At 41.4% G+C, this 24337-nt stretch overlaps 1 protein-coding gene across 4 annotated transcripts in view; it reads right to left on the bottom strand.

Annotated features, from left to right (window-relative positions):
• Window positions 1-331: 331 nt before the first annotated feature.
• The window catches only part of ARID5B (AT-rich interaction domain 5B), a 169422-nt gene continuing 145416 nt past the window's right edge, over window positions 332-24337 (bottom strand). For all 4 annotated transcript variants that reach the window (XM_081074019.1, XM_081074020.1, XM_081074021.1 and 1 more), the window contains 3 exons: window positions 22334-22431; window positions 6671-6869; window positions 332-3286 (listed from right to left, as the gene is read on the bottom strand). In XM_081074019.1, coding sequence (XP_080930145.1) covers window positions 1139-3286; window positions 6671-6869; window positions 22334-22431 — 2445 coding nt within the window. In that variant the 3' untranslated portion in view covers window positions 332-1138. The remainder of the gene's footprint in view (window positions 3287-6670; window positions 6870-22333; window positions 22432-24337) is intronic.

Raw genomic sequence — 24337 nt, 5'->3', positions numbered from 1 at the left:
AATTTCTGAAATTCCTAAAATATCTGTGCAGCCCACAAGTATGTCCTCTAGACTCTGTTGTTATTCAGCAGCTTGCTGCCAGTGAGGTTTTTGTTTTTATGATTCCTCTGGTATGTAGGACAGTTTCACAGCCTAGATAAGGTAAGTACAATGCTCGATATTTTCACATAACCCAATACTTCAAAGCAAAGCATTTGGTCAGGTAAGCAGTGTATAAGCTCTTTCAACTATGCCATTTATGAGGAACAAAGTCCGTAAGTTGTGGATCTGCAAAGGAACTTTCTTTGCACTATTGTGTGCTCAACTGTTTCTTTTTCATTTGTTCCACTAGAATCAGTTGCTTCAATATGTAAACAATAACTTTACCACCCAAAGCTGCTCAAAATGATAAGATGTGGAAAAAATTACAAACACACATCAACAACTAGGACAGTCCGTTAGCCTTTAAAACAAAACAAAATAAAACAAAACAAAACAAAAAAGACCTACAAACAAAAGCGATACTGTTTAATTAAAAAAGAAAAAAGAACAAGGAGGAATTGGGAATGGAACTACCTGTATATAAATTAGGTGAGCGAACAGTGATACGGGTAGTTTTAAGAAGCAAATATATACAGTCAATTTAACAGTGTTTACTTCTCTGGATTGTTTAATAGTGTCAAAACGAAAGCTCTATTGAAGTTTTACTATACATTGCATTGATTGAACCTTGGAGAGTTTTATGAAAAGAGGGGCATCCCTTGGCATATATGTTTGCCAGTCTTCCTTGCCCCTTCCTTTGAAATGCCTGCCCCTGTGTTTTGCTTAGATTGTTTCCTGACCATTGGAACTCAGCCGGGGTCCTCTAAGTTCTTCCTGGATACACATAAATCCCTTCACAAGACCCCTGTGCAAAGTGAATGATCTGGGCTCCAAGGGCAACTGTGATGGAAGGGGCTCAAGACTGACCAGCCAAGAAGGCTGGTGTCGTCCCAGAAAAATCAGGTATGTTCACCTCCTCTCTGGGCCCTTTGGCTGGAACTGATCTTACCCCCAGATTAGAAGAAATACTGGCTTCTAATTCTATAAGCCATCACCTTCAGGGTAAGGAGTGAAGCTCTGTTAGACACGCCATTTGGGATGCTGGGCAGAGCTGGGCTTACAGTTTTGTACTGGGGTGTACGGACGACAGCTGAGAAGATGGAAAGGCAGCTTGAGGATTGATAGCAGCTAAAGGGTAAATGCTGTTGTGCAAAAGGTCCCCATACGAGCTTCCTACAGGTGTGGCTGCAGCCAAGTGTCTGTACAGCTGCTGAGAATTTGTCGGCGATGTAAAAATTCCTCTTTGCATCACAAGCGAGTGGAAAGCCAGGGGCTGCATGAGCGGAGAGAGCACAGTCTGGTTTTTCAAGTACTGCAGAGAATGAGAATACCCCGCTGGGAGCCTGGAGTTGAGGCCCGAGTTACACAGGTTCCCAGAATACAAACCTGGGAAGATAGGGGAGGAGAGGGGGAGCTTGTGGCCTTCCGATGCACCCCCTGAATGCCCACCGTGCACTGCCTTGCTGCCTTCACTCTCCTGCTCACAGGCCTTCTCCTTCCCAGAGACCTCCTTGGACGGGTCCAGAGGAGACACTGCCCGGGCCTTTTTCCCAGCAATCACAAGGTCCAAATCCTCCAGGCTGCGCTTTATTGGACGCGCTGCACCAATGTTCTGAGGGCTCATTTTCCGGTGCAGGATAGGGTGGACCATGCCTTCCATCTTCCTGAAATTCTCCAGTCTCACATGGTGAGGTTTTCCCGATCTTGAGAGCGCTTCGGGATATTTTTTAGGGGCTGACAGGGTCATGGGCGATACCCGACAGGCTTTGGGGTGACAGTCTCGACTCTGGCTGTTGATGACCTGGAACTGGGAGATGCCTTTGCTCTCCTGGGGCCCCGAGTGGGCCAGGCCCAGGACCTTACCGGTGGGTTTGTGCGGGTTCTTGGGAAGGCTCAGGTCTGTTGGCTGGTCATCCGTGGTGGCTTCTGCTGCAGCTGACTTTTTGTCTTGCAGATGTAGAGACGCGAGATAATTTACATGGAGCTTCTCTTGGTGTTTGTGGGAAGAAAAAGAACTGTTTTCCAACTCCCTGTGCATGTCCCTGCAAGGGTATTTGGATGTCTGTTCGTTATGAAGATGATGCTCGGTGTGTCTATACAGGCTGTGCAGGTGAGGAGACGAGTAGAAATCAGCCAGGAAGCTGGGCATGTGGGAGTGGGGGAGTGCCCTCTTCTCTAAGAGTTTCTCCTTGCCCTCCTGAATTTCTTGCTTCAGGACATAGGAGTCAGCAAGGGGGCTGAGGTGATGCTTGGAGAAGCTGCAACGGTGGGGATCCGATCGACTCAGTTTGTCATGCTTAAAAATGTCACTGATGCTCTTTCTGTCTTCCGAGGGCTTGCTTCTGAAACTCTGCACGTGCTGAATCACCGAAGGCCGGCTGACTGCCATATGGTCCGTGCTTTGGCCATGGTGGGCCTGGGACAAACCCGAATACAAGTCGTCCCTTGCAATCAGTTTCTTTTTGCTGATCAAAGGGGGTGGGGAGCCATAAGGGTAGCTGCTGGAGAGGCTGGCCCCACTCACTTGGGACAAAAGCTTTTTCTTGGCCAGTGGGGACATGATGCCTGGGTTGCCCCTTGAGTAGAGCAAGGGGGTGTAATTAAGTCCATGGTTCTCATTCATGGGCCCCGTCAGCTCTTTGTCTTTGAACATGTCAAACGACTGGACCACGAGGACCTTCGGGGTCTGCTTCAGTGCATTGTGGATGTCATCACTGCCCAGCTGATCCACCTTCACAGTGCAGTTGGCGATGTAATCCGCCATCGCGGGTACTTTGTCATCCTCCATCTCACTCTGATTCGCCAGCGGTGGCTGCGTGATGGGGAAGCCGGGGAAGGACGTGTCTTGGAGTTCATTTTCAGGGCTCTCTGTAAAACAGCAGGGCTTGGGTTCTTGTTTTGAGTCCACAAGAGCACTGGGAGAGGTGAGAGACTGTTTGCCAACACCTGGATCCTTTTCAGGGGCCGGGGGGGCACCCAGGAGCGGGGGAGCAGGCCCCTTCTCTCCTGCCTCCTCTGCCACCTTCTCACTGTTGGCACCTTGATCTGTTTCGTTGTCCTTTTCTGGGTCTGCTGTGGACCCCAGGGGCCTCGCTGCAAAATCCTGGTACCCTTCTATTTTTTTCTTCATGTCTGTTGCTGGGAGAGGCTCAGTGATGCTTTTCTGGTTTAAAGTCTCTTGTTCCTTCTCTTGCTCTGATGAAACCTGATAAAATATTGTAAAGACAGTCAGAAAGAAGTCAAATGCGTTGACATAGTTTTCTGTGAAACAATACATTACACACAGCAGTTTTTCTTGAGAACAGGTTTGTCATTCAGCTCATGGAGGTTCTGTAAAGCTTTATCACTCCCCAATCACGGCTCTAAACAAAGAAATCTAAATTACAGAAACATTAGGGGAAATATGCATATTCACTTAGTCCCTTGTGAGACACCTATCAAAATATCAAAGTGTTATGTACTGATGGTATACAATCATATCACTTCTTGATTCTAATATATAGTTTAATTCTGAGGTTGTCTTTTTGTCAAATCAGTCAATTATCCAAATGGGTTTTAAATTACATGTTGTGCTTTATGACACTTTAGAGAATGATTTTTTTCCCCAGCATCTCTCTTTCAAAAATCCCACCAACCCCATGTCATCAACAAACAACAAATTCACTATAACTCCTTGCCTTTCTTTGAGAGAGTGAATCCTGTCCTAATGGGTCCAATATAATGCATAAAATTTAGCGATGCTTAAGTGTTAATAATTTCTACTCAGCACCATATTGCATACAGATAAAGTCAAAATATTGAAAAATTATGCAGATTCAATGGCAGCCTGTCTACCTGAGGGACAGAAGGACTCTAAGTCCTTCTTGCCTGCAACAAACTACATTTCTATGAAAGCTAAAATGAAGTTGTCAAAATTCAGGCAGTGAGCGCCACCACAAATACAGCTCTCTGTTCATTGAAATAAATTGTTGTCAGGGAAATGGATCCTCTTTATGTGTCCCAACTGACAGAAGTTGTGGGCACAATTCGACCCATTCATTGCATTATGTAGCTGTGCAAACTTTGACCTTTGAAGGTCATTTTAACTTTCCATCTGTGACCCAGCTGACTGACAAGCTCTTTCAAAACTTCTGTCATTCTGCCCTGACATATCTTAGTGGAGACCAGTCCTCAAAAAAGTTGTATTGAACTGATCTTTATTCCCCTTCTCCCTTGAAGGTTATTCTTCTTTGTTGAGAATTGTTGACCATATTAGCATCATTGGGTAAGACTGAGGATGCTGTGTAGAGATGCATAGAAACACAAATTTTAAGAAATCACACCCATTTCACACATATTTCTTCTTAAATTTACTTAAAGATATCCCTCTTTTTCAGGGATGTGTGATACCTAAGAGCCCTTGTTTATCATCTTTCATTTTTTGGGGTTCTAATAGCTGCCTTTTCCAGTACAGATATTACTTGTTTTACATTAACCATCATCATTGGTCTCTTGAGCTTATTATACATTACATGAAAAATACAGAAAAATGAACATGGCAAGGGAAAAAGGCAAATTGCATTTAAATGTTGGTTTCTGATGGGACTGTAGTTTGCAGTGGGGCTTTGGGGATACTCAGTCCCACTGAAGTTCCTGTGACTTAGGCCTTCAGGTACATGGAGTTCTACGCTTCTAGTTGTAAACAGGTTTAGGGGTTCTTTGAAAGCTAAGCAGAAAAAGGGAAAGGGCCCTTTTCCTAGGATGGCATTTCATGCTCTGCCTTAGTATGTTAAATGGTATCTTCCCATCATGCAACTTGTAGTCCAATTACCTGAAGATAGTGGGTTTGGCTAGGAGGGCATCTCCACTGAGTTCACTGCTTCATGTTGAAAACATCAACAATTAAAAACAACGAAAACAAAAATAAAACTCCAAACACATACCCCATGAGAGGAAATGTACCTGGCCAATTACATGGGTCTCTGTTGGAGGGGGGGAACAATTCTTACTACAGGGTCAACCTTGGAGAGGATGTGTGGTGCCAGGTAGTTTAGATAACCTGATCATGACAACCTTCAAGCCGCAAGACACTGAAGGGAACTGTTGGGGCTTAGAGGAAACAGGGCGCCTTAAGGCTGGAAGGGTTTCCACGGACTGCAGGAGGCCAGACTCTACTCCTGACAATGGTCATTTCCTAAACTGATGTGCTGAAGGCCTGAGCTCAGGCTTTCTTCCACAACTCACAAACCAATCATTTCAAACTTCATCCCCAAAGTAGAGCTATTCAAAGATCAGCTGGCCTTTTGGTCCTCAGTTTGTCCCCTGGTGCTTTGGCAATGTTGTACATATGGTATCTAATAGAACTCACTGATCCAAAACCATATAATAAATCACCAGGCCAACAGGATAAAGGAGGAATGGAATGTAAGCCTTAACTTGGAATTTCCTTGCTTTTGGCCATTTATGTGGCAAGCCTGCAGATGTTTAGAAATCTCTTCATCATCTCCCCCTGCCCCCCGTTTTTAATTACTAGAGCTTAAAATAATTGTGAAACAAAAATAAATATCTTCTTGGTATTAATACTATCTTCTTACACAGGATTCAGTTGGGTAAATTGAATTCTAGTTAGGAGGTTGTCGTGGTGTGTGTGTGTGTGTGTGTGTGTGTGTGTGTGTGTGTGTTTGTGTGTGTGTGTTAAACCAGTGTTTAATTAGGGAGTCTCTTATGTGTTCATTATAAACATGATTTTTAGGGGGTGTTTAATATCAGTAACAAATTCCCCCTGGGGTTGAATCCTAGAACATGCTGTCTCCAAATGTGGATACTAAGTCTTTTTGTTTTTTCAGTTTTTTTATGGGCAACAGGGCTTTTATTATTCATGTTGAAACACAGCCCAGATCAGCGTCCATGACTGGCCGTATGCTGTCAGTAATGGTTTCCACCAAAGAACTGTTGGGGGCTGCGGGTAGCTGGGGCTTGTTTTAAAAGGTTCAGAAACTACCTGTTAACATGAGAGATAATAATGGTTTCAGAGGAACCATTTCAAAATTTCCCCATAAATAATATGTACTTAAGATATTTCTAAATTGGTCTCAACCCAAGGCTGTTGCACAGAGGTCAATTACAGGAGGCAAACAAGTCTCTAAAGTTTTCGGGACAGTCCTGCAGACATTATATAGCACATTAATTTCAACATCCCTCCCTGCTAGACCCCACGAAGCATGATTTAAAGTCACGCCACCTCCTCAGATAGACTGGTTGTGAAATGGCAAAGAAACCCCATCTTTCAAATTGGAGTCCCTTGGCTTCACACAGCCGACGCTCTGGCTCCTTCGATCTCAAAGTCAGCATTTGCTAGCAGTTTTCTACAGGATCTTTGCATCTTTCTGGATCCTATTTTTGGCCTACCCCATTGAACACCATGCATTGCCTTTCAGTTCCTAAGCAAACCGAAAGGTCCACTCTTTGGAGAACTGTGAAGCTGAGACGATTTGATGTCGTCATCTCGTGCTACAGCTTTGCAGGGACAAAGCTACAGATGCAGGGCTCTAGGAGACCCCGAGGCAGGACACGGCTCACAGAGGCATTTCTGTGGAGGAGAACAACTCACCTCAGATGCATCCTGGGACTTTGGGGCATTCTCTTTTTCTTTCTTGCTCTTAGGGATTTCATGTTTGATGCGTTTGGTTCCTGATACTTTCGTTTTATTCTCATTTTCCTGTGAGCTGTTCTCCTGTTTCCGAGGTTTGATTGGAGGCAGGGGCTTATCTTCCTCTCCTTTAATAAACCTTTCATATGGCAGGATTAATCTAAAAGTATATCACAAGAGATGATCAATCAGGGGAGGTAATTCCATTAGCGTTGATGCTGTGGGTTTATTTTCTTTTTCTCAGTACAAGTGATTTATTGCATGACTTCATCTCCAATGACACCAATGCTTCTCTAGAAACTTATTCCATGGCTTGGTGATATATTTCCCTGGTCAAAACCAGTACCTGGTGACTTAGATACTGCTTTGCAAGGCCTCTTTCTGGTTTTGTGAATCTATACACTAAGGATACCAAAAGAAGTATTCAAGGCTGCATCATCATCATTGCCCATGGAACCCAGCTAAGAGCCAAGAACAATATCACAACAATCAGAGCCACAATCATGATAGCTGCTGTTCATTTGTCATTCTGCCAACAACTACTTCCTGAGCAGTGTTCCAGGCACTGAGAAATAGCAGTAAACAAAAGATTCAAAGTTCCTGACCTCATGAGGCTTACATTCTAGTAGGTACTAGTCTTTGCCAGGTAATCTCCTAGGTACACAATATGGATTATTTCATGTAATCTCTACAATATCTCTATGATAAATCACCGTATTATTTATTAGAATCATACCACATGGAATAATAATAATTACTATTATTGTTAACTGCTGAGACAATTGAGGCCCAAAAATGTTAAATGATTTGCTAAACAGTAACACTATTTGATAAAAGTGGAACTTGAACCTAGTTCTGCCTGTCTCCAAAGGTTGTATTTCCATTCATGTCAAAATATAGGACATTTAAGATTTGTCCTATAAAGAGCTTGATGGGAGGCAAGCACAATGTGGCTGACAGACAGGTATTTTATCCAGCAGCTCAGAGAAGGAGTATGTAACTCTAGCAGGAGGAACTCTGTTTTGGGGTGTCAGTAGAAGAGGGCCCCCAGGAGAAGGAAGGTGGACAGACCACTCCGGCTACAAAAATCAGAGGGCTGAAAAATTCAAGCATTTTAATTATATAACTTTTTAAACAAGTACATAAAATTGCTCTAAAAAGAGAAACATCAAACAGCTCTAGTTTTAATCTGTTTCCCCTTTGTGCTATGGCTCTTGATCTGAAAGGGAAAAATAGCTGATGTAATTAAAAGGGATGGATTGCATTACAATCTCAGTTTCAACTTCAGTGATTAAAGTTTTTATAATGCATTTGGTATGATTAATGACTCACTGTGGGATTAATACAAGACTCAGCCTTAAAAATATGAACTTTAATACAGCAAACATAATTTGTTTTAAATAAGACAAGTTGACTCAATGAAGAAAATGTACTTGGCTTATAAACAACATAAATCTGTTCAAATATCGGGAACCCTAATTATTTTTAAACTAAAACTCCCAGGCAGAAAGTTCTTTGGTTTGGATATCTGTTAGCTATCCTAAAATTGGTTTCTAACTATGCAATTTGGATCTCAACTACTTAAACATACAAAACTGTTCAGGTTTGCGAGTACAGACATGGGGACATTTGTGATCATAATATTTCACTCTTTAATAAATACCAGGTAAACGATGAGAAAATCAAATCCCAATTTAGAGCATATTAGGAACAAAATTCATTTACTGAGCATGCTCAGGCAAGGTATGTGCAAGGAGGCGTGAATAATAGTTGTGAGCCCCACATCTGGCAGTGGGCCAGCCATGAAGATCAACACAGCCCGTGGGGAATAGTTATCTTCAGATCCCATTACAAACTGAGTTTAAACATGTTACAGCTGCTAAAACTGGAAACTATTCTCTCCATGTAGACTTACTAAAATAATATATGGCTGCCAAATACCTGCTTCCCACTGTAATATTACAGTTAATGTTTATATAATAAAAAGCACAACTAAGCAGAAGAGAGAAAAAAAGCAATCTTGTTCATACTTGAATTTATTTGTCTCATCTGTGAAGTCCCCAGCATTCTCCCCAATTCCTTTTATCTATGTGGTTCTGCCAGGGACTTGAGCCCCTTCAACATCGGCGGGTTGGAGATTTTTATCCGGGAGTGAAATGCATTGAATATTTTAAATTGGAAAAAATATTTTAAATTGATGTAATGAAAACATATTTTTTGTTTTGGGGGCAGATAGGTTTGTTTTACTTCTGTTTGGTTGCCATGGGAACCCAAGGAGCATTCAAGTCTGGATATTCCAATGGTGACTATCCTTCCCTCCAACTACATTCTCTAATTGAGATGGTGACACCATTAGAGACCCTCTTTGCGGAGAAGGATGACAGCACTACCTCTGAGTGTGGGGAGGATGAGAGGAAGCAAAGCATTGGGTGGGAGAGACACCCAAAGGGGGCCCCAGAGGACCCCTCCCCTCAAATTCTGACAGTCCTGGACCAATCCAGCTCTCAAATGGGTGCTCAGGAGGCTCTAATTTCCTTATACAATTTTGCAAATTCAAGAGGCAGGGCAACATTTCCATTTCATTTCTTTTTTCTTTTCTTTCTCTCTCTTCCCCCCCTTCCCCCCCCTCCACACACACACATTAACTCAGCAGCTGGCTGGCGGACAGCAGTAAAAAAATACATTTCACTTTGCTGGTCAAAGGCCTAAAGCCAGAAGCAGGAAATCTGGAATTAAATGTTTCTTGTATCTGGAAAGAGGCATGACTAAGGTAAAACTGAATCCAAACACAAGCCCTGCTTGTTCAAGGCTTCCAGAAGGAGTGTGTGCGTGTGTGTGTGTGTGTGTGTGTGTGTGAGAGAGAGAGACAGAGAGAGAGAGAGAGAGAGAGAGAGAGAGAGAGAGAGAGAGAGAGAGAGAGAGAAAACGTGTGTGTAAAGGTCAATTGAATGTTTTTTTTCCGTTCTAAATCACTGAAAGATAATTATAGTTGCTTAGAGAAAAAAAGCCTCCCAAAATAAAACAAGAAAGGCAGCAGCTAAAAGGAAACAAGTAGAAATATGACCAACTAGGCTTCTGAAGAACAGGGCATGGTCTCATACAGCACCAAAACAAGTGCTGTTCATATAGAGATTTCCGTTTGGTGTGATTTTCACTGAATGTTTTTTCAGTTATCCTGTCATGGTACAACACAATTACCCCACAGGATATGATCTTATCATTTGATTATTAGAAGTTTTTACATTACAAGAGAACGAAAACTAGTACAGGTTTCTGAACATTTCAACGTTTAACGTACATGTGGCAGAATTAAAAACAGGTTAGCCAATATGAGGTCAGCATTGCCCAATGCAGGAAGCTGAGTAGGTTTGTACTGTATAAAGAATTTAGTATAATGCAACACGCCTGTGCCTTGAGGAGGATTATTCCTCAAATATTTGTAGTACAACAAAGATTTAATCAGCTTCTAAACTGCACAGATAAAAGCAAAAATGCACCCCAACCCCCAAGAACTCATTACACACGAGAAATATTTTCAATGCACTGCAACTCTGAGAATATGGGTTGGGTTTTAGGTGGGTGGAAGTAATGGGAAAAAAAAGCAATATGTTCATTAGAAAATCCAGAGAGATCCCTCCCTCCCCTAATCTGCATCTAGTCTGGGGATTGAAAGCTGGGCAGATAAATGGGTCTTTATTATTATCCAGATTTCACATTTAAGATTAGCAAAATGCTTATTTATGATGCTATTAATGGGTCTGAAATAGGTAAGCCATCGTGCATTAAAAAAATAACATCTTTCCATAGGCATAAGATTTGTAGCAGCATGAGATTTTTTTTTTTCCCTAGGAATAATACAAGAATAACATTTTCCACCCCAAAGCAGAAACAGTAGGGGAGCCTTTGCTATCACGGAGATTCTTATTAAATTCAGTCACTGTGAAAAGCAAGATTTTTTTCCTCCTTCCCCTTTCTCTTCTTCTTTAAAATAAAGATGACTTAAAATCAACCCAAATTAAAATTAACAAATCAATGGCATTCTAACCTTGATTTATTAGTGTCTGAGCCCCTAAATTATCATCATACAAGAAACTGCTGGTTTGAAGAGATTTCAGCTTTGTTAAATCTCAAGTTAAATAATGGTGCTCAGTGTACTCGGCGTTTGGATCTGCCTCATCTGATATTATGAAAAATTCAATACATTTCTCTACAGCAGAAGTCAGGGGTCAGCAAATCTATTACTGTAATGTAAGTAATCTGGCAACCTGCCAACTCTTTCTCCCTTTTATTTTTTTTTAAACACCAAGGCAGATAATTTTATATTTACAAATTCTAGACTCCTCCAGGGCCTCGCCTCTCTTTCTCAACAAAAAGCAGCAAGCAGCCTCACGTTTGAGAAATGTATATTGCACAAGTCCTCACCATTTGCATTTCACACAAAAGAAGAAAAGACCCTTCATCTTTATTAGGCAACATTCCCCTCCCCTCCTCATCGGTAGGGGGAAAATAATGTCAAATCTCATCTGCGCGAGTAACCACTAATGTCTCCTGTATTGATTAATGCTTACGTGGAATGACTGAACTTTTGGGCCAAAACATTTAGCAAACAGTGCTTAAGAGGAGAAATGAGAATCCATCTATTTATAGAGCTCTGAAAAATGATATTATAATAATGTCTGGAACTGATTCAATTTGCAGAGTGGGGGAAAGAAATGGGAAATTTTTAGGGTTGTATTTGAACCTCAACCTAGTTACTCCATAGGTACTTTTATGGTATCAAACCAGCAAAAAATTCCAGGCCTGAAGATCTGCTAGCTCTGAGAACAGAATAATTTAGGGGCAGAGGGGAATAAAGTTGGTGTGCATGTCAGGGTGAAAACGCTACTATCGTTATACTAGTAGGTATTTTTGTGGCAGTAGAAATAAAATGACATATTGGTTCCTCTGGGGCTTCGGACCTAATCTGATCCCAAAAGGAGTCATTACACCTCCAAGTTGATTCCAGGGTTGATAAATTCTAAGTCTTGGCCAGACATTTCCCTTCTCAGCCAGAAATTGAAAATATAACTTCACTGCAAAGTGTGGGAAGCCATCTTTCACCAAATATGAAGCCAATAAAAGGTATATTTTCCTTTTTGGAAGATGAAGTACACACATCTGTTAAGGTTCTGAGAAGGAGAGAGAATTTCTCCTCTCACATACTATTCACCTTTCAGGGTTCCAGACCAGGACTCTAGAAATGGTAGAGGAGCCTGTGGGCAGTAGACACCAAAACAAAAGCCCAATACACAAACAGGTGATGTCAGTGTGTGCAGAAGTGGGAACGATCCCGCCGTGGGCACAATGGTCATTGAGTACAATAGCAACTGTGCTGAGTTGGTCCTGTTCTTTTAAAAGCCAAGTCCCCTCTGAGAACGATGTGGGCTCCAGATAAATATCTCCTCCATTTTATGGCATGAGCTTCAGTAGAGCAGAAAAAAAAAAATAGTGTGCAATGTGAGGAGCAAACGATCAGTAACCATGAGAGCTGAGAAAGAGGCCTCTGTTGTGACCTTCCAACAGACAAAGATGTGAACTGAAAGCTTTGAGCACCAAATCATGGAGGAAGGTACCCCACTGACACATACGCAACAGGGAATAAGCCTATGGCAGGACCCATTGAAGCCAAGAAAAAGGCAGGAGACTGCCACATGGATTCTGTGTAAAAGACAGCTTGCCCATGACCTACCAAGGGTCAACTGTATCAAGCTTCTTAAAAAGTGGGTATAAATAGCATCATTTGTATTCTATGCTAAGATACCTAAACTGTATGCACGTGACCCACTGGTGTTGGTATCAACAACCAAACATGGACCCTTGTCTTCAGAAAAGTTCTTCCCTGGGAAAATGACCTGCTCTACTGGGGGCTTCATGACCTACTCAAGGGGCAGCAGAAGATGAACAAAAAAAAGCGTTTTGAAGGTATCAATTCCATTTACCCCTGGAAGTGGTGGGAGAGTTGTTTCTGAGGCCTACTGATAACTCTGACACCTTCCTCCCTGGTCCTGGAGTGACTATGACCCTCACTAAGCAAAGAGAGGAAAAAAAGGTACATGGTGCCAGACCCAGCAAGATGGTGACTTCACTCCCACAAAGGCATGTCAGTGTGAGAAAAATAGCGCAAGAATGACAGGTCCCTTGATTTGGAATTACATGAGCTGTGGAGGCCTGGATTACAGGTGAAGTGGGAGGGTGGGGAGAAACACCTCAGTCTGTTCTTACATTAGTCATTACAATATTAATCGCAGCCACCATGTATTGGGGACTTTGCATGTCTTAGCTTCCACCATTACAAAAAGAACTCTCCACAGGTATATTATTTTATCCTCATTTTGTGGATGAGAAAACTGAGGTTCAAAGGTAGGTGATTAAAAGACTAATCAAAGGCATGCAGCTATTACGTGCCAGAATTGGAGTTCCAACCCAGACCCGCCTGCCTCTGCTAGTCCAAGCTGTTTATGTATCAGCAAAGAAGCTGTGCATCTTTAAACATTGTCCGAGAAGCACCAACATAGGGGAGATACTGAAAGGATCACCCCTGGGTTAAGAGAATTCCAAGCTCCTAAGGAACTGGCTAAGAAATCGAGTGAGTGTTCTCTTCTCAGAGGCAACAGACCCACCTGGAAACAAAGAGTCAACCCTCTACCACAAAAGCATGACTTGGGCACTGGGCACACGAATGCTTTTACAATGGGTTACAAGTCTCCAAAAGCTGGTAACCTTAGTTATATCAGGCTGAGCTTGATGTTGGATGGAAAGAGAAATTCAAGAACCTCATCCTCCATGAATTCCAGGTTATCGCACTTAATCTTCCCAAGTCTGAGGTTCCCGTAGTCTCCCCAGCTAGACTGAAAGCCCTTACGAGACTCTGCCTCGATGATGCCTCCTTGCCTCTTGTAAGAGTGTCTAGATTGATGTTAGCCTCATGGCTTTCAAATGAAGACCACATTGAAGAAAATTCAAATGGATGTAAGAAAGGCTGACCTTAGCCCCAGAGATTTAAATACAAGCTCACAACAGAGGGCATGGACCCATCAACAGTCCCTAGCCCTCCACAATGCCAGCCAGCCGAGACGGCAGCAATTATTCTCCTCAATGAGAAAACAATGACTAACTTAGAATCAAGTTGGGTGGATCCATTTCAAGGGCAGACGAAGGTTATTTCAAGAATAATAGACAAATATAACTACAGTGTTTGCAACATGACATGTACCCCACAAATGAAGGCAGGCAGTGTCCATATGTAAAAACAGCTAGTGCATTTAAGTCATATGGATGTGACATACCATGGATTCCAGGGCTTCTGAAATGCTCAACAGTTCCCCCAAACATTTATTATTTTGATCAAACTTTGTAATAACTTGTACAAAAACAGAATGTTCCGAGAGGTTTTCAATGGAAGAGTTAAGGATATATTTTAATGGTAAACAATTACATTCTTCTGTCATCTGATACTTTTTTTTTTCCCCCTTTCTTTTTTGGAAACATGCTTTCTGAATTTTCAATAGTTCCTTTGTGAAGGCATCTGTTACTCACATAATTGAAAAGATGTTTGTGCAGTGGCATGCTTGAGAGTACAGTTATTTAATCTTAATGATAAAGCCCCGAGGACAGAAAATCATAAGTAGAAACCTCTTGTTATTTATCAAAAAGAAAAGGGTCTAAGACACCTAATCTATTCTCAAATTTAAATTCATGCTTGATGAAAACTATCAATAAAACATGGGACCTGCAAAGTTTCTTATATACTATAGCTAGGTTCAAAGGGACGTGGGGAGTGAGGGGGATAGGGTGAAAACAAAAATGAGACAATAAAGGAGCTTGACAAAGAAAAACTGCTGTTTGGCAAGCTTTTTTTTGGGTCAAACAAAGAACTTGCTGTAGTTTACAGCATGACATACACACTTGATTAGTTTGTGCCTGAGGGTGTTTTTACACTCAACTGTGTAAGCTCCAACTTCTATTAATTACAACTTGCATTTAGAGGCAAATTGAAGAATTTTTAAATAGAGATGTTTTTTTCAAAGGCTGTTGTTTATTTTTTTTTTAAACAGAAACCAGTTTTTCTACTCCAGGGCCTGGCTAGAGTTTTGTTTTCCTTTTTAAAAGTTTCTGGAAATATCCAGGCATTGGAAAGTTATCAGAGCATTTTAGGCATGCTGAGTGATACGGAGGGAGGCTCTTTTGCTTATGAAATTACCTGACTGTCCTTCAGGGAGAAATTCTTGACAGATGATAAGAAGCTATTCCAGGCATAGGGTGCTTACACCCACCCACCTCAGGTACCTTGTAAGAACAAGCTTGGTGAGCTGTAGATGGAAGGGCAGCAACACAGCCTCAGCCTACCTAAATCTCAGTACCTTGTGTCAGGTTTCCTGGGCTGCTGGTTGTTGATAAGGGCCAGGAGGCCTCCTGTGGGTTTGGGGGAAGGGAAGATGAGCGTGCCTGGGTGGCAGTGCTGCAGAGGTGTTACCAACAGAGTACCCACCGGGCAGAGACCCCTTTAAAAGGACAGTGTTCAGAAAGGAGATGCAAATCCACAGATTGGTCAACCTCACCAGTGGTGAGGAGGGCGCTTGGTCTACCCACTGGACCTCAGGACAAAAGAGTTAAAAGACATTGAGTGGATAAACTATTATACCTGCCTTTGGTGTATCCAATTTGGAAATTCAGCCTTAGCACCTCCCTAACACTCCCTTCCACCACCTCATTCCCTCCTCTTTACACATTTCCTAAAGGAAACTGTCCTTTGGTTTGGATTTAATTTAATTCATTCAACCCTTAATTCCCGAATCCCTGTTATGTTCATGATGCTATGCTGGGTGCCCTGGGGAGTGTTAAGGAAAGCAATGCCACACTGTCCTTGTCCTCAAAAACAGTTTCTTCACTGTTCTTGAATTCTACAACTGAATTATTTTATGCAATGTATGATGATCTGTCTTAAGTTCTAACCTAACCTCTTTAAGATTCTAGACCCTCGTGGAAGACTTAGCGCATTCCAGTTGGCACTTCTTTCTCCAGTCCAGGTTGAAATTATTATTTGTGTCTATTATTTACCTAAAGTGTTTTTTATAGCCTTAAATATTTAACTCCCTTTCATGCAGGTATGGGCTATGAGTCGGATCATACGGTAAGTTAGGTTAGCCAAGCACCTCCCAGTTCTAATGCGTCGGTAGTAGTGTGGGGGTGCCATATTGGTTAGAATTTTGAGGCTGAGCCTGGGCTTGCAGGAAGTAGCAGCCCGTTCCCTTAGCAATCTCTGCCATGAATGTGGTAGCATGCGTACCTCCTCCTTGTTTGCCAGCCCTGTTCGAAACTCTTTGGTTCATACATTTTCAGTATCCCTGAGAGTGTTTGGCACATGGTAGATGTTCAAAAACCACCACTGGCTCTTGAGGGCAGCAGCAAAGGAAAAAGGCAGCCAAGCAAATGGCAAATCTATCCTGCCCAAGAAACTGGCCCCTAGGAAAGGGCTTCTTACCAATTTCAAATGAAATCTGAGGCTACACTGATAGACTGACACTGCCTACATCCCCAAAAGTACTATATGCCAGCGCTGGACTAGCTTCAGGTGTTTGGAATGACACATATCGGAGGCATCCACACCAGAGCACGCCAAGCTGGTGAAGGTCCGTAAATCCTGCTCGGAGGCTTGGCTGAATGGAACTGGAAGACCTGAATTTAGAAAGAAGCTTTGCCAAACGTATGGTGCTGTATCACCTAGAAAAAGGAAGCACGTGGAACGAGGCAGCCCCAAAAGGCAAGGTGGGGTCCATGGAAAGCCACAGAAGGTGTTTAGCTCAGCACGTGGGAGTATTTGGACAAAGGGCACCTTCAACAGTGGCGCTTCTTCCTTGCCCTCCCACTGCGGGGCATTTAAGCGGAGACTGGAACAGCCCAGTGCCAAAGATAGCTCAGTGCTAACGGAGCTTGGCAGCCTGGAGGCTACATGTTGCCCATGGGACTGTTTAGGTTAGCTTACGTGTAATCTTTTCAGAAATGTTGGAGCCAATCTTTGTAAGTCGGGTGATTTCACATAAAAATGATCTCAAAAACAAGGAAGGTCTGGAAGCACAGAGACTGTATCTGCCTAAGGCATTAGTATTGGCCCATCCCACTGGGCCACCCTGGCCTGCTCTGTGTGTGCCAGTTTCCCACCGTCCCACCTGGCCACCTGCATGACCTATGCTACCTGTCACCATAAACACTTGAGTTTGTGACCACTGGTGCACAGCAGTGCTTCTCCAGTGTCCTGGGGTAAAGGACTGGTTTTCTAAGTGTCCCATCTGTTGCCTACTGCTACTTTCGTAAAACACCATACAAATGAATTACTAGAAAAAGGCATTCTTTAAAAAAATATATATACATAAAAACCATATAAAATACTGGTCCTTTTTTTTTATTATTATTAGTTGCAACAGACATAAAATGGTTCTGGCAGATTGTTAGGTAAGTATATGAATGCTCGTGTGCAGTTGCTGTGCTTGGCTCATCATGGCCTAGTCGCAAACAGTTCACAGTCGGGTCAGAAAAACCTCAGTGAGTAACGCTGGTCTAGAAGATTGCTAAGGGACCTCTCAAACCTAAAATGCTGCGATCCTGCCTGTGGCTTTCTGGATTGTGTATTGATTAATTTCAAGGGTGTCAAAATGAGCAAGAATACACCAACGTCCTAGACATGAACAGACACGAACAGAACGGTAACGCACCTTACTTTCCCTTGGCCTTTTCCCACAACATAATTAGCTGAGTTCCTTAGAATCTGATATATTTTTGGCATTTACCTTAGAGCACATACTTATCTTACTCAAAACATGAACCTCCCACACCCTGCCTTCCACCTTGAGAGAAAAAAAGGCCAAAGCACCAGCTGACTGTCACTCGGGTTCTGCCCAAATGCATCTGGCTCGGGTACAGCTCACCCCAAGTCACTGCAAAGGAAGCCGCCACAGTCAGGAGGCATGACAGTCTTGCCCGAGGAATGCTTACAGGAAAAGCGAAAGGTTAGAATTTGAAATTGGGCATGAAGTCTGCAAGAAGATGAAGTGTAATTGCTCATTTCCCCCACAAATAAATACATTTGTTTATGATTTTGATTTTCTAAATACTCAGAAAAGCACATCATAAAGTGCTTTCGCCTAAATAGTCCTTTTTCAAATCCCTAATAACAACTTCATGTGCTCCACAGAAACAGACCATGTAATTTATTCAGGAAAATCAAAACCAGTAATCTGGTATTCTGTGTAAAGATTTCCGCCCCCCCCCCCAACCCCCCACATGTGCTTAAAACATTTAAAAAGAAAACAAATCTGCATGTTGAAAACAAAGCCTTTAAAGTGAATTACTATTCCAGAAAATCAAACTAAGAGAATGCCATAAAAGTAACTATTTTCCTTTTGGTTCCTTTACTGATAAAGGAAAGCCATTTCAGGCACCTTAAATAAACAGTTGGACAAGAAAGAAAATATTCCTCTTAGAAGGGTCCTGCCCAGGTGTCAGTGGGCATTTTTCTTTGCAATATAATCTGCAGTACCTTAATCTATAAATCCTGAGCAAGAAATGTCCAGGAGCTTTTCTGAGTTTGAGACATCTACAAAGCAACAGTGTCACGATGGGGAAACATTAATGCTTTTTATATTGGTGATCATCTGTAACATGAGCAATTAAGTACAGTACTAAATGGACTGTGGCCAGGAGCCTGGTACTAATATTAAAAACTGACAGAGATGAATAGGTTTGGAAGCAAAACCAGGCTGACAAAGACATTTTTATGAAGTGCTTGGGCCTATTTTATTTAAACCAATCAGAGGCAAGTTTGGACGAGTCAGGCCTTCAGCGACAATGATGCATTCACAGGCATTGTACCATTTCTGCTATGCCTTAAATAAAAACACCCATTGATTCTTTCCAACAACCCGCACTTTCATTATTACACTCATTAATAAACCAAAAGTGCACAACTAATATACAAGTAACATTTACTGAGGAACCGGCTATGATTTTTTTTTTCTTGTTGGAAAATGAAAACATTTACGGGAAACATGAACCACACTGCATGAAAAATAAATCAGTGGATAATGCATAGCAGATCACTCATTTCTTCTTCATCTTCTCGGACAGCAAAGCTGGTGGTAGGGAAATGGGAAAAGGACCAAGTCTCTACACTAGAATGAAAAGAATGAGAAACCCAGTGAACCAGCAGCAGAGGAGGAACTCCGATGGCTCTGATCTGATTTGGAAGGCTTTAAAAATTCCCAAGAACATCTCCAGATGAGACGTTTGCCCACAACATCCTGACCCTTTCCGTCTCCTTGAACCTTCCTGAAAACGGTGGCTCTTCACTAATCTAGTCATCTCTGTTTCAATTGTGTTATTAGCATCGCTTGTAACTAGCAAGAATGAATGAAATCTGCCATAATCACCAAGTACAGTTTTAGCCAAGAACTTCAGTTTTTTTGTTTTGTTTTGTTTTTGACCGAAACAGAGCTGTTTCAGGCCCTGGGACAAATCAGAGCATCCTCTGCCCTTTTCTGGCAGAACCATTAAAGAGAAGTAAGACGTTGAGAGCAGTAATTACTAGACTTTTCTACCAGCACAACACACAGGAGGATGGGTGACTCTTTTGAAATCAGGACAGCTTCAAATGAGTGGGAATGGAGTTATTGTAAGTAGAGTCTGATTTTTTTTAAAAAATTCAATCATCTGCAAATTTTGGCACTTAACTCTTATTAATTACTTACTATTCAAGACACTCTGTATCTGATCACAGCAATGTGGGAGGGGCCTAGATGGCAAAAGGAAATGCCAAGGAAGTGTTAAGGACCTTGCTAATCACTCCAGGTTACAGCTGTGTTCTAACCTGGGCTTCATGGTCTGCACAGGGATTTCTATGATAGGGGTTTTACCTGGCAGATGGACTATTGTCTCTCAATTTCAAATCCACACTTCTGTGCTGGTTTGGGGATGCTGGGATGGGGCTCTGCAAATTACATGTCTTTTTGTCAGCTCTCTTCTTATTGAGGTTCTGCAAATGGGGCCCTACCAGGCCAATGGAAGGGCGAAGGGACCTTTTTCTTTCTACTTTGGTTGTTCATTTCAGTGCAAACCCAACAATAACTTAGCAGCAGCAGTTGGTTCCAGACTCTAGCTTCTTTCAACAATTCCAAACAGTGTAGAGGCATTTTCTGTGGTCTAGCACCAGCCAGGGAGCACTGCCGCCTAGGTCTGAGCCCAGCTCCACAGAGCCCCTCCTCTGAGCTCCTGAAGTACCAGCACTGATTGGGTGTCTCTCCCTGGGGTGGGTGGGGTCTGAACATCAGCTCTATGAGGCCCACCCTCTGAACTTCAAGGTGGCAATCCCCTAACCTCTTTTCTCTGTTCTTTCAGCTCTGGGGAAACTGTGGTTGTTACCTCCACAGTAATGTAGCATTTCACACCAACACTTGCTAAAACAATTCCAATAGTAAATTATATTTGTTGAATACCTAGCGTGGTTTCTGTTTTCCTTACTGGATCCTAACTGATACACACTGACCAAACAAATTCATAATTCAAATTCAAAGACATAGCTTTTCAAAAAATTTAATCCAGTGAGAAACCAAACCTCTTTTGAAATATATTGAACTATATGAAATATATTCTACTGCCAAGAATGAGGAGAGAAAGGAAATTTTAAAAGATCTTTAATAATGCTTGTTAGGTGCTAAAGTTTGAGGTATCTGCACTAAAATTTTCCAATTCGACTGATTGAAGGCATTTGGGATTCTGCTACTCCAGGAAGTAAATCATGAAACAAAGTAAACAAAGAATATATCTTGCCTTTTCATTTATGACTGAGATTATTTTTATCCACACAATTGCTTGAGTAAATTACATACACACACACACACACACACACACACACACACATATTAGATCAATCCTTTTTCCTTTCCAATCCTCATCTATTTGTTTTTTTGACTATGGGATGCTTTGTAATACATTTGATGAATCTTTCATTCTTCAACTGGGTTAACTAGCTAACAGCTGGAGATACACTCCTTTTTCAAAATGCTGTCTGGTCCTTTAAGTTTGATGGTTCTGGTGTTGGAACATTTGCACATGGAGGTAAGGGAGGTTTACTATCAGAATAGAAGCTTCTTGAAAATACAGTGTTTCTAACAAAAATGTTCTGATTAAAGCGTTAAATCAAGTTCACTAGAGTATCTTGGACACTATTTACAAAACACTCACCTGAAATACCAGGCTGTTCTGTACTAGGACTTCTGTGTTATATCTGTTATATACAGTGAGAATGTGGGCTTTTATAGTAAATACTGAGAGAAATCATGCACTTAAGAAATCGATGTACTATGTTGGAAACAATGCTGTGAAGAGTAATTGAATTCCTGTTACCAATTTTTAAAAATCCTTCTGGATTATGACACTGGCAATCTCTTGGGAAAGCTTTGTGGGAATTTTTCTTGAGGTACTAAACTCAGTTTACTGTAATTATACCTACAAAATCAGTCTAAGTTTCATTAAATAGACTATACTAAAAGAGGATCTACATTAAATGTAATACAGATAAAAATATAATTGAACTCAAAATAAATATGACTAAGGGTTGATGTGTTGGATGACATTATCTGAAGATACTCTTTTATGATCCAAAGGTGGGATGACACACAGACACACACACACACACACACACACACACGCACGCACACAAACTTTACTTGGATCTCACAAACTCAGAATTTGAAACCAGGGAGCTGAGTCAGTCAACACTTCAGAAGGGAAATGCCATTGAGAAGGAAGCTGGTGTGACCTAAACTAATTAAATATGGGCTCGAAGTACAGAGCAACGATAATGCATGAATTTGCTAACTTGTCTTCAGTGTTGTGGGTAACATAGTCCTAAAGCAAAGGGGAAATTTTCCTGTGGAGACAACCCTCATAGTAGTCTAATTTGGCATTACTTCTTGTTTGCATTATCATCATTTTCTGAAAGAAGCTGAAATTGTTAGAAAACTAAACCACACAGAGATTGGCAAGGAAGGATTTCCTGGGTCAAAAGCACAGCCATAGAAGAAAAATACCAAGATGGGAAAAAACAACCGATCTTATCGGGGGGCCAATTTTCTTATTCAAGAAATGCTTACTTTGCAATGTTAATACATACAACATTAATACATTTCAATGTTAATACAGTTACGTGACAAACTCATAGCAACACTGCAGACCTATGTTTTCCAGAATCTGAAGGTTCTCATAGGAAATGAACCAACAGAGAACATACGGAGTAATGTTATGCTTGCGGGGGAAAAACAAAATGGTATTGTCAAGCAAGGTGGTCCCAGGATAAAAGCAAACTAAAAGAACATTGAATTTTAGCCCCAGTAACCAGAAAAATCCACATCCCCTAAAAATCACAAGGCAGTAGGCCAAGTAAAATGCCAGAGGGATATTTTCTGTTTCCTTTAAAAGGTCCTTTAGACTACCCTCTGGTCTTATCCTTGACCAAAAGTTTCTTCCAATTAACACACTTTCAATTAAGCAAGGACTTTCCAAAAAAGGTGTCCGTTGTTGCCGCTGTTGTTTTACCTTTCATAATGTCTGCGGGTGCAAGTGGCCGCGCTCGTGCTCCCAGGATTACCGCCTAATTCATCATAAATGTGTTTCCATTGACGGCGGGCTGTTATCTGAAAAAATGGCAATGGGAAATTCAATCTTGCATCATAAGAGATTCACAGTGCCAGGATTCAATACATATGCAACAGTCAGAAGAGAACAGTCTGTTCTGGGAACCCAGAATCAGAGAAGTCCAAATGAGTATGGAGGAAGACTTACGGTTTTATAGTGAGAACTCACTTTCAATGCTTCTCTTTACAATAAAAATGGAATTCTGCTTTTGGCTTTATGTTTTGTCACCCTTAGGGCATTTCTGTCTAAGGCATCTCTCTGGATATTTATGTAGTTATTTGCCACCCCCCCCCACGCAAGTTCCCAAAAACTCATATTTAATTCCTTTATGTCATGTGATTAAGCATCAACATAAAGTAAGCTATTGCTAAAATATATCTTAGTACATTAGTTTGAATGAATCAGAATTAACCTTGGTTGCTTGAATGGTGTGAAAATGGGTGGCCAAGTACATAAGTTAAGAGAGACTTTTCCCCAAACATGCTTTTGTATCCTCTGATTTTTGAACTATGTGATGTATTGCCTACTTAAAAAAACAAACAACAAAAAAAAAAACCTAAATAAAATTACAACAAAACTAATTAAACTGATCAAATTGGTTTATGGAATTTATAGTCATTTCAGGCTACATTTTTATGACAGCTTCTCTAACCACCAAAACAAAATCAAAATCTAAAACTGTGTATGTTGCAAGCTGTTTATTTTTATTCACTTAAGTCAGGAAAATGGGATATCGATCAAATCGTATGAAAACTAACATATTCCAAAGTCAAAATGCAAGCTATGTGCATTACTAAGTTAGGTGCATAAAAACACACAGCTTGCAATATACTGAACGGCATGCCATTGGTCTTGTTTTATTTTTTTCTTTAATTTAATTTCTGTACATAAATTAAGATTTTACGAAACAACAGATGTATGATGCTGCACAAGATTAATTGGGGGAAACCCCATCATTTACTACATCCGAGCAAGCCCAATGTTTCCTTGAAACTAGGAAGGCAGAACAAGTTCTGAGGTCCTCGTGAATGTTTCTCAACAGGGTTACAGGAAAACTCTGTTATTGGAATGTGCAGGGGGCAGGGCATGGCAGAGGTGCCAGGGGGCATTTAATACAATCAGAGCAGGAAGCTTCGTTTGAAAAATACCTGCAGAGCTGCCAATGGAGTTCACTTAGGGGCTAAAGGCAGCAATCCAGGGGGGCAAAATCTCAGTTTGTAACCAAGGGCTCTGAAATTGGAATCTAAGGAGGAGGGGAAGGGTAGTTAAATATTATAAGGAAAATGGTACCTTTTCTATTTCAGAGGAAAAAGAACCCCTTTATTTCCATAAACACTTCTCAACAAGCCTAACTAGAACCTCTAGATAATGTGACTTCTGCATTGTTCAATCTCCCAAGAAGATTCTTGAACCAATTTGTTTCAATGGTTCTCACTAGACAGAACCACCTCTTACATCTACCAGCAGGTATAACTAAAAATAAAATCCTCCTTTATTTCAGCTTGGCTTTGATTATAATAAATGGTTTCAAGCTCCTTTCAAAACACTCAAAATACATATTTTGGTAATTATCTTATATTTAATTACAATCTCCCTCCAGCCTTTTGAATAATACAATTTCAGGCTGATCTATGTGAAGCCTGTGTATCAAGAGAGAAGAAACAGGATCCCCTCCCAAGTTTCTACATTATTCCTCAAAGCCCTTAGGATACCAAGGTCCACTGAAATAAACCTCCATACTCCCTTCCCTCAGATGAGGTGTGTGGGCCCTGCGGAGCCCAGAAGGGCAGAAAACAGCCAAAGTTATGTCCCTGCAATCACTTCAGAAGAAACCATCACTCTTGTCATTCTTGTATCTCTCGTGTGCACTGTACTTCATATTTTGTAGCGTTTTCAAATCCATGA

Source organism: Rhinolophus hipposideros (genome assembly GCF_964194185.1).
Source record: "Rhinolophus hipposideros genome assembly, chromosome: 15".
Classification (NCBI taxonomy): domain Eukaryota; kingdom Metazoa; phylum Chordata; class Mammalia; order Chiroptera; family Rhinolophidae; genus Rhinolophus; species Rhinolophus hipposideros.
Note: the sequence above shows the minus strand (reverse complement) of the source record. Positions and strands in the feature narration are given on the sequence as shown.